Source organism: Corvus cornix, chromosome 2 (assembly GCF_000738735.6).
Source record: "Corvus cornix cornix isolate S_Up_H32 chromosome 2, ASM73873v5, whole genome shotgun sequence".
NCBI lineage: Eukaryota > Metazoa > Chordata > Aves > Passeriformes > Corvidae > Corvus > Corvus cornix.
The window spans coordinates 22,729,168-22,744,802 of record NC_046333.1 but is presented as its reverse complement, the minus strand read 5'-3'; the positions used below and the strand labels follow the sequence as shown (position 1 = coordinate 22,744,802).

General features: G+C 39.6%; 1 protein-coding gene across 1 annotated transcript in view; it reads left to right on the top strand.

Moving 5' to 3' along the window:
* ITGA9 (integrin subunit alpha 9) overlaps nucleotides 1-15,635 on the top strand; it is a 240,159-nt gene that overhangs the window by 136,326 nt on the left and 88,198 nt on the right. The window contains 1 exon segment of the mRNA XM_039548705.1: nucleotides 5,013-5,163. Within this exon segment, the coding sequence (XP_039404639.1) occupies nucleotides 5,013-5,163 (151 nt within the window).

Sequence of the window (15,635 nt, the reverse complement as noted above, 5' to 3'; positions counted from 1 at the left end):
TTTCATACGGGACATTTAGTTCCTTCCTAAGGGGAAACACTGGAACATTGTTATTCAGTCTCCATTAAGAGCAATATTGTTATGGTACTGCTCTTAAACTGTGCCCTTCGGGCACGAAACCTTGGCTGACCACTCATTGAATTCTCAGTTATGTTTTTCCTATCATCTCATGTTATGTCCTACTCAGGGCACACTGCAAAGTCTCTGCTTGAGAAATACAGAAGAAGATCATGAATGATATGATCTGATGGCCTCAGTGCTAGTTTGCCATAGCTGGCTTAATGTACCTCAGATAGGCTCTGGTCATCAGCTGTGTAAGGTCTCTTTGCGCCTCTGCTATTGTAGACTTGAGAGTGAAAAGGGGAAGGCAGAAGCTCAGTTAATGCAGAATAAGCCATGGTATCTTGAACATTTGGCCCAGTTGTTAGCGTGAATTGGCTGTGAACTTCCCAGAGAGAATTGCAATGAATCCTTTGGAATGCACATGCAATTAGAAAACAGTGTAACCAAACAATGTAAAATCCAATAGCTTTGCTCCCTGTGGGGTGTTTAAAATTTTTATTTGGTTTATATTTGTTTATGGGGCTGCTACCTCTCAGTTTTGCATTGAGATATCAAATGAATTCCCAGGTCAACTGAGGGTTTCAGCTTTTCAGTGGCCCTTGAGGTTTAAGTATTTGCAAAAAGTCCTCCTGAAGTTCAACTAACCCTGAAGCCTGCAATAAAAACACCCAACAGAAGAAAGGTATTCAGAGCTGGTGTAAAGCGTCTGTGGAGACAAAATTAATATTTAAGTGTCCTAGTAACTGCAAAGACCAGCTGCAGCGCTGGTTGGTGAAGGTAGAAATCTGTTTGGATCTGTCACAGCACCAGTTTACACCTTTTATTGATTTCAAAGCAAAAGGTGGGGTTCTTTAATTTCATCTAGTGGAGTTGGAGGACAGATTGGACTTTAGTTGTTTGAAACATTTTTACCCATTTGCAGTCTAATTGACCACAGTAGTAACTTCCACAGTCTATTGAGCAGTAGTGGCAATTCATCCATGTAGTTGCTAATTTGCTGCAAGGAAAGAAAGGTTCCTAATAGAAAAGGAGAAGTTAGTGACCCAGATAATAGGGTAAGTGTGACCCTGACACATTCCTTGCACTGTGTATGATCTGCACAGGCTGAGAAGAAGTGCCGAATGCCTTCTCACTTTTAAAAAAATTCATCCTGATGAAACAGGAATGAAATATGAAATAGAAAAAATGTCCCTGCACACCATCTGGAATGCAGATTATGCCTTCACTGACCGATGTTAATAAAAAGCAGCATCTTGAGGGGTGGAGAAATGAAGATTGCAGATCTTTTCAATTTTTCTTCCTCAGATGGTCTTTTGTCCCACACTGACCATAATGCAATGATGTGATGCGTACATTAACAACTAGAGCATTAAAGCTTGCAAAAAAGGTATTTGTCTTATCCTGGAATTTGCTTTCCTTTTCTTAATCACTTAAGAAGTAAACCTGAAACATTTCTATTTACATTCAATGTGTATTACCATTGTCAGTGAATTCAAAACTATAGCAGAAGTTTGGAGCCTGATTTTTAGAATTGCTTGTTACTTGCAAGTTTGGGTGATGAGAATGAATGCTGGAGGTACTTAGTACTTCTGAATTTAAAACTTTTTATTTCTTTCCATGCAAATGTTGATAACTTGACATCCTTCAGGTATCTGTATGTGTGTACAAATGTGTTTGCCTATATATAATATATACATACATCTACAGTCTACCCAGAACTTTTACTCAGTTCATTTTTTGGGTGTAGTACCTAATGTAACAAGATGGTGGTATTCTGTCCAATTAACTGATTATTTCTTGATATTTTCCCACGTGTTTTATTTCTTTACATTTCTTTTTCCTTTTTGAGGTTTTTTTTTCTGTTTTGTTTTAGCCTTTCTTCCTTTATGTGAGCAAGGTTACAAAGGTCATGTTGAGAATGTTGGCAGCTTTGTAGTTCTCATGAAAATATAAACAGAATGAAAATATAAACAAAAAGTCATTGCTTGATTACGTTTCTTAAATTGTTTGACAAACCTCTTTGAGATGAAGGGGTGGCTTCAGTTTGTTTTCTTGTTTCTGAGGGGTGACAACAATTCTTTAGTTGACATATTTTGACTTGGCATCTATAGTGCTTAATGTGTGGCAGGTACTGGAGGAGGATGATCCCAGGCTGGCAGCAGAGCTGTTCCAGCGCCACAGGAGGCTTCTGCACTCATGACATTACTCTCTCAAGCAGCAAACAGGGCTTGGCAACTCCCCTGTAAATGGGAAGATTCCTAATCCTCTTCTCACTGCAAGTGAACCTGATTCATTCCAGATGTATACAGATTCAATGACTCAGAAAGCTGCTCTTTTAAAATGGGACTTACAGCACAGTCTTATGGGACTTACAGCCTTTCAGAGGGAGAGCTGAACTCACCTGCCAGCCTAAAATCAGTGAGGTTTTTTGGAGTGTATTAGTGTGTGAATGTTGTGTAGGAGCATCTACAATGTGCTTTTAAAAGTGGGTTTTCTTTCTCTGCTGAGAAAAATGTCATTTTGGTATGATACATTTTTAACAACAGAGTGGTAGCTTTAGAAAGGAGTGACACAACCCACTGGTGTTAATTTTTGCGTTATTTTTTGTGGGGTCCATTTTAAGTGTGATTTTATAATGAGAATTTTTAGTTATTTATTAGGAAGGAGAGTATTCTCAGTTGTCTTCACTTTATGTTAAATCTTGAAGTTATGCTACTACCAATTCAGAGAGCAGTCTGTAGCGTACATTGCATTTAGTATCAACTCTACATAAGATAAAGAGCTTGTAATGATCCTTTGCTTACTGGAGTGATACTTCCAGATTCTCCTAATGAGTATAACATATGCTGATTAAGTTTTGAAGTGTTTGCAAGAAGCAAGATGATAAAGTTAATGAGAAATAATTCACAGTATGAAATGTTTGTGGGTTTTTTTTGCTTCCACGTATGCACTTTTGATTATTAGAAAATCCCAGCAGATTGTTTCTCATCTTCATAATTTGTCTGTTTGTCAACAGTAAACCTTGGAATTGGTGCCAAAAGGTTAAATGCTTTCAAGTATTCTCATGTAGGTGAGCCATTAATTTGGTTTATAAGAAGCAACAACTCAAATTAGTTTTGCAGTCAATCCGGTACTGCATACACTTTTGCAAATCTTTGTTTGCACTGATAACTGACTATGAGAATAAACTAATATTTTGAAAGCAAAATGTCAGTTTATCAATAGGATTGGTCAGTGTCTGCAGTTGATTTTAAATGTGAGAAAGCAGACACGTTTCCTGGATACCTACATCTTCCTCATAATAAGCTATCATTGAACTGTAAGCCATAACTTTAGGCTTCATAAATGAAGATCATCATAAATGAAGTAAGTACAGGAAACAAATATTCTACAAATATTGTTCACATTACATGGTAAAGTTACACTCACAATCCACAGCCATTAGCTTTAAAGCCTGAGTCTAGACCATCTTCTTCCAAGCTTCTCATTCACTAGAGCCCCTGGCTGATTTGGTACATATAATCAGAAATGCACATTTAGAAACTTCTTGTTGAACACAAGCAGATGGAGTCCGGCAAGCTCTGCCTTTAAATGTCTGGTACAGCTATGACTGGCAGAAGATGCTGAACAGTTTATAAACACTCCATTTCCAGAAACTCCGCTTTTATGCAAATGCCCTGGCTGCAGTAACATGAAGAAGGCTGTCAGAGGAGGACTGGTAGCAATGGAGGGTCAGCTGCCTTTAAACACAGCTCTTGGCCTGCACACCAGCCATCTTCAGAGAATTGCTGATAAGCAGAAGAGCAGTGTGCGCCAACATGTATGTCACTGGAACGGCTGTTCCTTTATGGAAATTGGGTGAATGAAAAGTGGTTCCTTCTTACTTTTGGGCTGGCTGTACCCTAGAGGAAATAATTGTGAGCATCTCCCTGCTATGTGGCTGGAGGTCTTTGTCCTTTTCTGAGCAGCTACTCAGTGTTTTCTCTGTGGCACTGCCTCTGTTTCTTCAGGATTTATGAATGGTTTTAGAGTCCAGTTATGATAACTACCAAATTTAATATTTGGCTATTTTTGCTAATTTTTAAATTAATACCTGGTATATTTCATATTACCTTTTACTGTTACTTCTAAGACCTGCAGATCTGTGCATTGATACTGTATTTTCTTGTGATTTGTCTTTAGCCTTTATTCCTACTTGTTAGCTCATTTTCTGAACAGCCTAGAAGGATTAAATACCAAATAATAAATGTGTGTGCATGAATATCTATATTTACCTCTATGTATGCATGTCTGTGTTTGTACATAATCTGTGATGCCATATTGCAGCAATGTGTTGATTCATGATATATAGCTGTTACCCTTGGTATTCCACTTACAGAAGGTGACTCCACATGTTAGGTCCAGCATAAACATCTAAAGAAAGATTAGTTTAATTCAGTGGTAATTTGTTGCAATTTCCACTAATTTTTTTCATTTACACCAGTTTCTGGATTTTATTTGAGCCTGTTTTAGGTTTTTTCTATCCATAGCACAATTCTAAGAAGATGTTTCAGAGAGTTGCTAGAATAAGTCTGAATTATTGAGAGACAAACTGAAATAGCTTGTGTATTTGAATGCAGGCATAGAACCTTGCACTTGTTACATTTTCCCCGTCCAATTACTTTACAGTTTTCAACTAATTTATTATCACAAAAAGTAGGTTGTGTGAAATAGTTTCACGTGGGGATCATGGGGTTTTCCTACCGTCCTAAAAGACAGTGTCAGAACCCTGAGTCAGGAGCTGTTCGTTCCTAGTATGGCCCTCTGCACTATGCAGCACAGCACATTCCTGAACTTCTGACTGCTAAGCTTTTAAACAGTTGAGTTGGGACATTTCTGTAGCAGGAAGAAAGCAGGATCAGAGTGTGAAAGTTGACGAGGGTTACCAATGTAACTGTTTCTGCCTACAGTGTTGGTGACAGAACTGACTACCTGGCCCTGGGAGCAGTGAGGAACATCTCACTTAACATTTTCATCTCCAACATTGGTGATGATGCCTATGACACCAATGTTTTCTTCAATTTTTCTGGAGAGCTCTTCTTCATCAAAATGTGGCAAAAGGTAAGAAAGGCTAATCTCACTGTGAGCTAGTCTCTTAACTTTAAGACGATTTAATTACAAGATGCAGATACAGGGGATGGCCTAGTCCACACTGCTGAGACGCTTGGAAGTTGGTTTTGGTTATGCTGGACTTTCATTTCTTTCAGGCTCTTTAATGAGATTTTTTTTTTATGGATTATGTGTGTATAGATTACACTCTCTGTATTTCTGTAGAAAACGCATGCCTGTTATTTGTGGTGCACTAATGAAAAAGGAAGACGGTTTGTTTGAGGTATTAAGAGGTAGAGGGAGACTTGTTGGAAACTGATAAGGTACCAAATGGCACTGAAATACAAAGTGTGCCTCTTGTTTGAGTGGTGCCACACTGCACTCAGCAGTCCTGGTTATCTCTTGACCTGGGCTACTAGACTTTCTCCTTGTTGAAACCAAGATACAGGGCTTGTTCTTTGCTCATATCCTGATGCAAGTTTGGGTGGTGGTCAGGGCACATCACCAGATCCAAGAGGTCAAGACTACTTTTAATTTCATCCACACAGAGTCAGGTGAATATTTTGAGTTTTAGTCCCTTTTTATTTAGAGAGAAATACTTGGATATTTTCATTAGCAGGAGTTCATTTAGAAATGAAGGTGCTGTAATGCAAACACTGAATCAAGCTTTTTGCAAACTGATGGCCATGAAAGCTTTGTGAGTGTGAGTAATGTGAAAATAATTGTGCAAAATGGGAGCTGTATAATTGTGACAACATGCTCTGTTTGTTCCTGCTTTTCACAGTTGTTTGTCTCTCTTCTAGAGCTTTGCTTTGCAAGCTGTAAGAGCAATATTAAAAACAGTAATACAGCTATAGCAAAGTTCAGGATTAACTTGGTCCACTGAACCAATGAAATTTTACCATTATTTGTCATGTTTTATGATAGGCTTAAATTATTATAAACCTCTAAAATTAACTCACTGCATAACAACAAACCGTAATTTCTTGTGCATGTTAATTCTCAGTGTTCAGTTTTGACTACACAGTTGCAAGCCTCAGCGAATTGTCTTTTTATTATAAATTTCATTTTCAGACATTATGTGCTGCAAGTGTGCAATTTATTAGGAGGAAAAAAGCAGGGGATAAAACAGAAATGCCTATGCCAATTTACAACTTCTCCATAGTGAAAGTTTTATGGCAAGACTTTCAGGGTCTGGCCCAGTTCTCATTGAAGTCAGTGGGAGGGTTTCCATTCCTTTCCACTGGAAAAGAAACAAAGCTTGATGCATGTTCTTTTAAAAGATTGTTGTGGTAATTTTTTTTGGTTTTGTTAACATTTTGAATATTTTACACACACAAGTTAACTGGAACACCAATTGCCTTCATTGTTTTCCTTGGCCAACACCCTGAGGAAAGAAGCTGATATGCTGTTTCTCCTGATATTTTACCTTGAGCTTGGGTCTATAACAGACTTGAAAACATCTGTGCTGAGTGCTGCATAGAAGGACCAGTTTCTGGAAGCAGATGACATTCTAATATTATCTCACTACTCAGTGTATCTTCTTTTAAGAGAAGCTAGTATTTCTTTAAAAAAAGTACTGCACACATCTTCCTCAGGTCTTGCAAACAGCATCGAAGTATATTCTGCTATTATTCTAGCTGTTCCAGTGTTCTTATGATTAATTTCATAGGGTTTGGGGTTTTTTTCTGATAATTATTTCATTATTTCAGTAACAGTTTTGGAAAACCAAGTTACAGGATTATGTTAGGCTATTTTACTTTCTCTCATTCAGCTTTTGCTTTAGGTCAAACTAATATAACATTGGGTTCATCATTTTTTCAGGTGGGAAACTGGATAATGACCTCATAGCCTCAATTACAGTGTTACATTTTCCCTAAACTCTTTGACAATGTGCGGGTTTCTTTTGGTAAAATACCACAGTTTCCATGTTTCATAACCTACTCCCATCCTTTGACATCTATGCAGATTTTGTTCCTTGTTGAATATTGTCCAAACAAAAATCCAGAACATAAAGCCAGAATAAAAAAGACAGCACCTAGAGTTTTTCCTTAGTGGAACAGTTTTGTAATCAAAAGAGCTTTGTGTGGTTGGAAGCATTAAGTATCAACTGCCTTTTAATGAATAGTGCTAAAGTGAAACTGAATGAGATCTTCCATGTGGTTGCTTGATTGTTTCTCTGCAAGGTGATTCTGAGAATGATGATCACGTGGTAGGCTTTTTTAACCTGTCTCTGGAGTCCATTCAAGATGCTCTAAGTCCCCTGTGTGTTTTTCCTGTGACCCCGCTAGGGACATGTCTAGTGAATTCAATGCAGTTTTGTTTCTTTCTTTGGATTGGTTACAGTGAGACCCAATAGTGCAAAAGTTTAATGCTGCTTTTTTTCAACAGAGTTCCTGAGACAAAATGCCACATCTTGTGTTTGAAAAGCAATGGGGTGGCCTAGTTCAGGGATGATGATGGTACTGCTCCCTAAATGGTCTGAGTGAAGCTAGCTCCTCTTTCCTTCCTGAAGATGGAGATTTCATGAGACTTTGTAAATAGAGACACCACCTAGAGATCAGTCATCTACTGGAATAATTTCACCAGGGAAGTGGTAGATTGCCCAGTGCTGAACACTTTTAAGATTCAGCCGGACAGGGTGATGGGCCATCTTGTCTAGACTGTGGTTTTGCCAAGAAAGGTTGGACCACATGGTGCTTGAGGTCCCTTCCAACCTGATATTCCAGGCTTTGCCGCATCTCTGCAAGTTGAAAAAGCATTTGCTGATTGATATTTAGGAGACTTTACCTATTCCACTGTCAGATTTTCCTATTATGCTGCAGCCAGTCCTCTCCATTTCATGGATGAATCCCAGCCTTTTCTTTACATCACTCCTGAGAGAGAGTTCTTCTCTGAAGAGGCACAGTATGTGGCATGGGCTGACTTCTTCTTCCTCTGTGGTCCTGTGGATACAATGCCTGTGCAACATTTCAATATCTCACTGTATGAGATAGGGTTGTTTTACAGGTGCATGGAGTACTGCACTGCAGTGAATTTCAAAATGTGTCCACTGAGAAAAGTGATACTTTTGAAATACATATCCTTTATAAAAATAAGAGAGAGGGGAGAAAGACACTTCACCTGGGTGCTTAGATTTTTCCTTTACTGTGTTGGCAAAGAAATCTTGGTCCCGTCTTCTGTGTAGAGTAGATTTTTAAATGTCTTTTATTTTAATCTGAAAGCTTATTGTTCCTTAATTTTAATTCAGCTTCAGGAAAGGCATTCTATTTCAGAGTCTGAGTAATCCACTTAACAGAGCTGGTACGACTTTCCTATCAAAGAATGCAGAGTGTTGCAGTGTAAGCAATCTGGAAAAAGAATAAAAAGCTATTGCTGCTAGTTTCTACACCATTTTACTTCTATTGGAATTATCTCCTGGCTTGTGTTGTTTTGCTGAAGATGCACGTCAGCAGTAGGCACTTTGCTAACCGTTGTTAGCTGCTGCTTACTGCAGAGGGATATTTTCAGTACAGTTGCAGAAATAGCACTGTAAGCTTGCTGGCAGTGGCAGTAAATGTGGTGTAGGGCAGAGCCATGTCTCTGTTAAATGAGCTCAGCTATGACATGAGACTTTATAGCAATAGTACAAACCCAGCATATTTACCATAATAACAGTAGAAGAGTGATAATGTATAGCATTGATCTCTCCCTATTCTGCAAGGGCTAATAGGAATCTCTCAGCTAACCCAGCACTGGTTTTGGAGAGAGTAGGTCAGGAGATTCCATTGCTGAACATAATTTCCAGCTGTAGATTGTTCCTACATTTCAGACAGGCTTCCAGTGTCCGAAGCCAGCTGTGTGTAACATTCCTGTTGCTTCTCACAACAACTTTTGCCAAGCAACAGGTGAGTGAAGTTAGCAGGGCCAGACCAAGGCAGGATTAATAGTGAGGTTAGGGTTTCTTTGGATGCAGTAGTTGCCCATGATTCCTTCATGAGCGTGTACCTGAAACACTGGTGTGGAGTATGAATACTGCTGATAACCAGAGTCATGCTGCTTTATGGGCTCTGGGGTTTTACTTCTGATGAGTAGTGCGTTACTCTCTGTGTTAGCAGGGAGGTTATGCAATTTGGATATGAACTCACTCTTCTTCGTCACTCCCAGAGCTCTTGCTGACATCTCTTGACTAGGATTGCCCAGGTGGGCTGCAGAAGCAGGCAGAGTTTTAACTTTTTCCAAATTGGAATTCTCTTGCACCAGATTCCCACACTGACCAAACTGTCTCCAAGTCTTAAGTGTGGCAGGGAGAGGATAGGACACAAAAACCAAAGACACATGCTTACTTTTGGGACACTGGAAGAAAATTTAGGTCCTGGGTATTCATGATCTCTCTTTTTCTAGCAGTTGCTGCCTCTTTGGGTTGATGCCTTTTTCTGAGCCCTAAAATCATGGTTAGGATAAAATGCGGCTAACTTTATAAAGGGTCCCCTCAGGTGCACAAGATGCCTAAATGCGCTGAAGATGCACACGTGACATAAAGCAAGTACAGTTTTATAAGTTTAGCAAATTAGCATAATTGACGAGAATTCCCAGTCAGAGACACAAGTGAACCCTTTTGGTTCAACCCTCTTTTAAAGTCCCCATTCCTCGTTAGTTGTTTATGGGAGAGTGGCACTCGACCTTGGTTCTCAGAAGAAGCAAGATTAGGATTGGGACCTAGGAATGTCCCAAACTTTCTGTCTAACAGAGTAGGTAAAATGCTAGCTACAAATCTATTTAGTTATACAAAAATAGGCTACAGAGCTACAAGTATGTGTGAAGAATATATAAAAGCAAAAATCTGTTTGGCATCAGGGTCCCCTGACAGACATGTTAACCTGGTGAATCTCAATTCATATCCAGTTTGTTAGCAGAAACCTTTTAAAGCTTGCTAGAAGAAATCTTTTAAATTAGTGTTTTGTTTTAATCCAACTGATTTTGCATGTAGTGTGTTGGACTAGCTCTTGTAAACCACTCTGACAGAGGGTCAGAGGAGAGTGTTGCCAAGCAGTGTGGAAGCTCTGACCCCTTGCACAAGTTCATCTGGAAGATTTCCCAAGCCATATATCACTCACATGAAGAGATTTGAACCCTTTGGCAGGAAAGAAAAAGCTTTTATTGCCAGGGTTTGGGAATATGAATAGTGTGACAGTAGCCGTGCCATATGTTGCCTCTCTGTTTTTGCAGATCTAATGGTCAACTATTGCTCCAGAGTGCACCAAAATGTTTTGTATCCCGGTGAGAAAATTGTCCACTTTCTTAACTGGGAAGAAAAAAGATGTGCAGCTCAAGCCATCAGACTTCATTGTTTATTTTTGGTTTTTTTTCTGTGGATACTCAATGAAACCCACAACTTTTCTGCTTCCCTAGGGATAAGTAAGGAGCAATGCTTTTTCATATCAGGGGCTATTAGAGTTATGTAATATCCCCCTGCTCACGGCAGGCAGGAATTGAAGGCTAGACTGTTGATCCAAACTTTCCACTCAGGATTTGTGTATCATTCCTATCATCAGGGAATGATCATTCTAGATTTGGTTTATTTGTGTAGTTAGTAGGCGTTTGAGCCTTTTAAATTTTTCTCCTATATTATGATTTATCATGTAGATCTGAGAAATATTGATATTTGGGGCTTATATGCGGGGTACATATATATAAAAACAAATTAACGGAACTAATAGAATGAAAAATCCCCAAGTCTTCTGGGATAATCCTGACTGGAAGTGGTTTAGAAGCTGTGATTTTACATTAATTCCTGTTCTGCTCAGTGTTGGAAGAACCTGTGTGAGTTTGATTGTTATACACATGGACAAGTTTTATGCTGATCATGTGGGGCTGTGCTTTGGGTTACAGTGTGGAAAGTGTTTGTCCTGGAAGTAGCTCATAATGATTTTTAATTTGCCTGTTTATCTTGGACGTCTTTTCCAACTTTGACAATTCTACGGTCCTATACATATATATATATACACACGCGCGCACACACACACACACACACATATATATATATATATACATATATATATATGTAGTGGTTTTGAGGAAGATCCTGGGATGCTTTGTGTGGCTCAGATTATTAAGGGAGGTTTTATGTGACTGCCTAGTTCTGCCCTTCTCACAGGTCTGCCAGGGGAATGATTTTCTAAAGGAAGAACAGCTGTGTGGATGAATAGAGTCATGTGAGATGTACTTTTTGTAGGGGTTCAGAAGCCTGTGCTATAGCAAAGACCATTCACAGTGAATCCTGACCTACCTGCTGTGTACCACCCAATGTGGCATTTCTCCATGTCTGGGCATCAGCAGAGGTCCTGGTTTCCATCCAGATGAGGGAGGGAAAAGGACATCCAAAGCACTTAGCTTATGGGACCTCTTCAAGGAGGTGGAGAAGGGCTCTGTGAGCCACAGGCAGTAGCTGTTCACCCCGTTTCAGTCTCTGAGTGGCCCACAGCTCATCAGCCAAACTGCTTCTCCCTGCACATTTTCAGGAGCGGCACAGAGCTGGGAGCCAGCATTGCCAAGTCATGGCAGGGGGCTTTGGCAAAGGGAATTATCTGCCTCTGTTGCTGAGATCCATCCACCCCAATCTAGACTATTATTTTGATAAACTGCATTACTAGGAGAAAGGTAAAAACCCTTCACAAAGGATAAAGCCCAGTATATAGTGAACTGAATATACTTATCTTGGATATGCTTATTTAAAGGTTATGCTGTCCCTATGGATCCCAAAGACCACCAGTGACTTTCCTGTGTCCCAGTGTCTCTCTTCATTATCATGTTTTGCTTTTAAACTCAGTGGACAAAGACTTGCCAATGTTTGAAGTGAGAAATCTGTGGGACTCATCTCCTATGTTCTTAGGATGAGGCTTAGAATTGTCTGAACTTCAACATCCTCTGCAAAAGACCTAAATAAGAATTGAATTGCACAGCTTTCAGTGGCTTTCATTACAGCAAGAAACGGGGGGTTATTTTTGTTGTTACTTGAAGCCTAAAGTTTATTGAGTTTCTGGTATGAAAGGTTAGTTCTGTTTTGGCAGGATTTTCTCTTGGTCATTTTTCAAATAGGCATCTCAAGATGCTGTCAGAAGATAAGTTATACCCCTGGTGTAAAACCCAATAGAATTGTAAACAAATATATTTCTCTATCTTTACAGTATATATAAACATGTATATTATATGGATAATATGCATGTGTATATATACATATATATATTTGCATTGCTTAGTCCTTTAGAATGTTGTAGTCATGGTCTTCTGTGGCTGGAAGTAGTGCCAATTGTTCTCTTTCACCTAGTTGTTTAGTTTTCTCCTGTGAAACTGATAGGATAAAACCCAAACCCTCTTTAATCTTATTAAGCACAAGACATGATCATGTAGCATACTTCAGGTATATGCTCTCTGAAGTCAATGACAGTTTTGCTGTAGAAAGACTAAAAATAAACAGCTGCACAGTCAAAAACATGAGTAAGGTTGTGAAAAGTTTTTAGCTGAAAATCAAAGGAGGGGCCAGTGCTGCTTAAGAAATCACAAACTTTCCTTTCTGTGGGTTTTATATCAATCTGTGTTCCTGTTAGCAGAAGCAGGCACATTAAACACCATCTGAAGGAGGCCCCAAATCTAGTTTCAGTTTGTGTTTTTTGTTTGTTTTTTTGAGAGGGAGCTTCCTGTGGTGTTTCATCAAAACCAGAGGGATTGAACATAGCAGGGAGGAAGAGTGAGAAGTATTTCAGCTGGCTTTGTTGCAGCCTCTGGGGGTGAGCAGGGGACCTCCTCTTCACTGTGGATCCCCCACCCAGGCAGGCTGCAGGGGATGCTGAGCCAGGCACATTTCCAGACAACAGCGCTTTGCCAGCCTACCTTTGGGAGGAGGCCAGAAAACCTGCGCTTGACTTTTGGCCATAACAATATGCAGACACAGTGAATTCCACTTAGCAAGGGAGAAGGAGGAGTGCACTAAAAATCTACTCTATAAAGTAGAATGGTACCTCTTAAAGCATTGCAAGTGATCTGCCAAGCTTTTCTTCTAAAGAAAGGAAAATATATAAGCCTGTTTCAATATCCCAGTGCAGCAGGTAATGGGTTATACCTTTGCATTTCAGCATTGTCCCTAGATTATGAGGTATTTATGATGTTATAAGGTTTTTCAGGGACGATATCTTAATGCAAATTGTGTTTGAGTTTCTGGAAGAGAAAAACCAAAATGCCTAAATCTGTGTGTGTCTCAAGGAGGCATTTCCTGGGGTTTCAGATTTGGCTTTGGTTGTTGGGGGATTTTATGTTGAGCTAAGATTTGTTAATTCCAGGAAAATGTCCAGTGCCAAGCTCATTATCATTGTTATTACCTTAATGTTATTCTTTACACTTGAAAATTACTACCAGCGAAGGATGGAAAGGACAGAAGGGTAGGGTAAGGCTTGATTTTATTGACTGTATTTCCTCATTATGTACTTGGTTTTAATTGGGAGTTTAGGGGTGTGCATTAAATTATTTGTAAGGGTTTTAGTTTACTTTTTCTGACTTTGTGTGGTTGATGACACTTGAATTCATTTTCTGAAGTCGTTATGAATTTAAGCATTTCATTGTAACACTCAGACTGAATAGCTGTGTTGCAGTTGAATACACCAATATTCATTATAATTGAAGCATTACACACAGAAGGTTGTCTTACAGTATATCGAGGCATATATTATTCATGCTTTCAGAAGTAACACTAGAAAATGAATATTGGCTAATTTGTTTGATTTCTGCCTTTTGTTTCCTGCTTCTAATTTGTGGAGCAGCATGTTTTAAAGATATTTGTTGTCAGCTAAAAATGTGTATAACTATTGGGTTTGCATGGTAGCAGGGAGGGCTATAGGAGTGGCTTCTCAGAGAAGCTGCTTGAAGCTTCCCCCATGTCCAAAGTCAGTCAGCTCCAAGATGCTGGTCAAGGCCGAGGCAATCATAGATGGTGGTAACACCTCTGTGATAACATTTAAGCAGGAAAGAAGTTATCATGCAGAAGTAATTGTGGCCATAGAAGAGTGAAAACATGTGAGAGGAACAACTCTGCAGACACCAAGATGAGTGGAGAAGGAGGGGCAAGAAGTGCTTCAGGTGCCAGAACTGAGGTTCCTCTGCAGCCCATGGTCCAGACCATGGTGAAGCAGCTGTGCCCCTGCAGTCCTTGGAGGAGACCCACTCTGGAGCAGGTGGATGCCCAAAAGGCTGAGACCCCATGGGAAGCCCATGCTGGGGCAGTCTCCTGTCAGGGATCTGCATACCCATGGAGAAATGAGCCCACATCAGAGCAGGATTCCTGGTAGGACTTGTGACCCTGTGGGGGACCCACAATTGTAGCAGACGGTTCAAAGGACTGCACACAGTGGAAGGGACCCATGCTGGAGTAGTTAGTGAAGAACTGTAGCCCATGAGAAGGACTCATGTTGGAGAAGTTAATGGAGAACTGTCTCCTGTAGGAGGCACCCCATGTTGCAGCAGGGGTAGGACTCCCCTCCCTGAGCAGGACACAACAACAGAAACAGCATATGATGAGCTGACCATAACTCCCATTCCCCATCTCCCTGTGGCACTCGGAGAGCAGGAGATAGAGCCCAAGAAGGAGGGAGGGGTAGAGGGATGGGTTTTTTTAAGATTTGTTTTACTTCTCATTAATCTGTTCTGATTATGATTGGTAATAAATTCAATTCATTTCCCCACAGTTGAGACTGTTTTGCCAGTGGTGGTAATTGATGATCTCTCCTAGTCCTTATTCAACTCATGAACCTTATGTTGTATTTTGTCTCCCTTGCCCAGTTGAGGAGGGTAGTGATACATTGTCTTTGGTGAGCACCTGGCATCCAGCCAGGATCAAACCACCAGAGTATTCCTCTGTAATAATTAAAAAAAAAAATCTATGTTAACAGTGCATGCAGCCACATGCAGCCACAATTTAGTAGTGTGAAATACATATGTGTGAGAGCACATGTATACGTCTATCTACATGTAAAATGAGATGAAGGAAAGCTTACCCCAGAGCCCTTTCTTGTCCCAATGATTTCCTTATCTCTAATTTTTCCCTGGGTTTTTGGAGAGCATGGACTTACACACAAGAATGCACTATTGTTATTAAGCTTATCGTAATATTCCTATGCACTGATAATGAAGGAATAATAAAGATTAAATAAAAGCATGTTCATTCACATTTTGTTTTAAATAAAGGTGTAATCAAATGCAATACACTGACAGATTGCAACAGTATATGTATTTTGGATATACATATGAGGGTATGAAGAATACAGAAACGGTGTATAATTCTGCACATGCTTTTTCTTGAGTCTTAAGACTGAATTTTTTTTCTAGATAATTGCATTATGTCTGGACAGGCATTTAATCAAACAAAGTTTCTGCAGTTTTATAGAGAAAAGCCTTTTTGTGAGAATAGCACAATCTAAATTACTGCTGAATTTAGCTGAATGTGTGTCAGAGATACT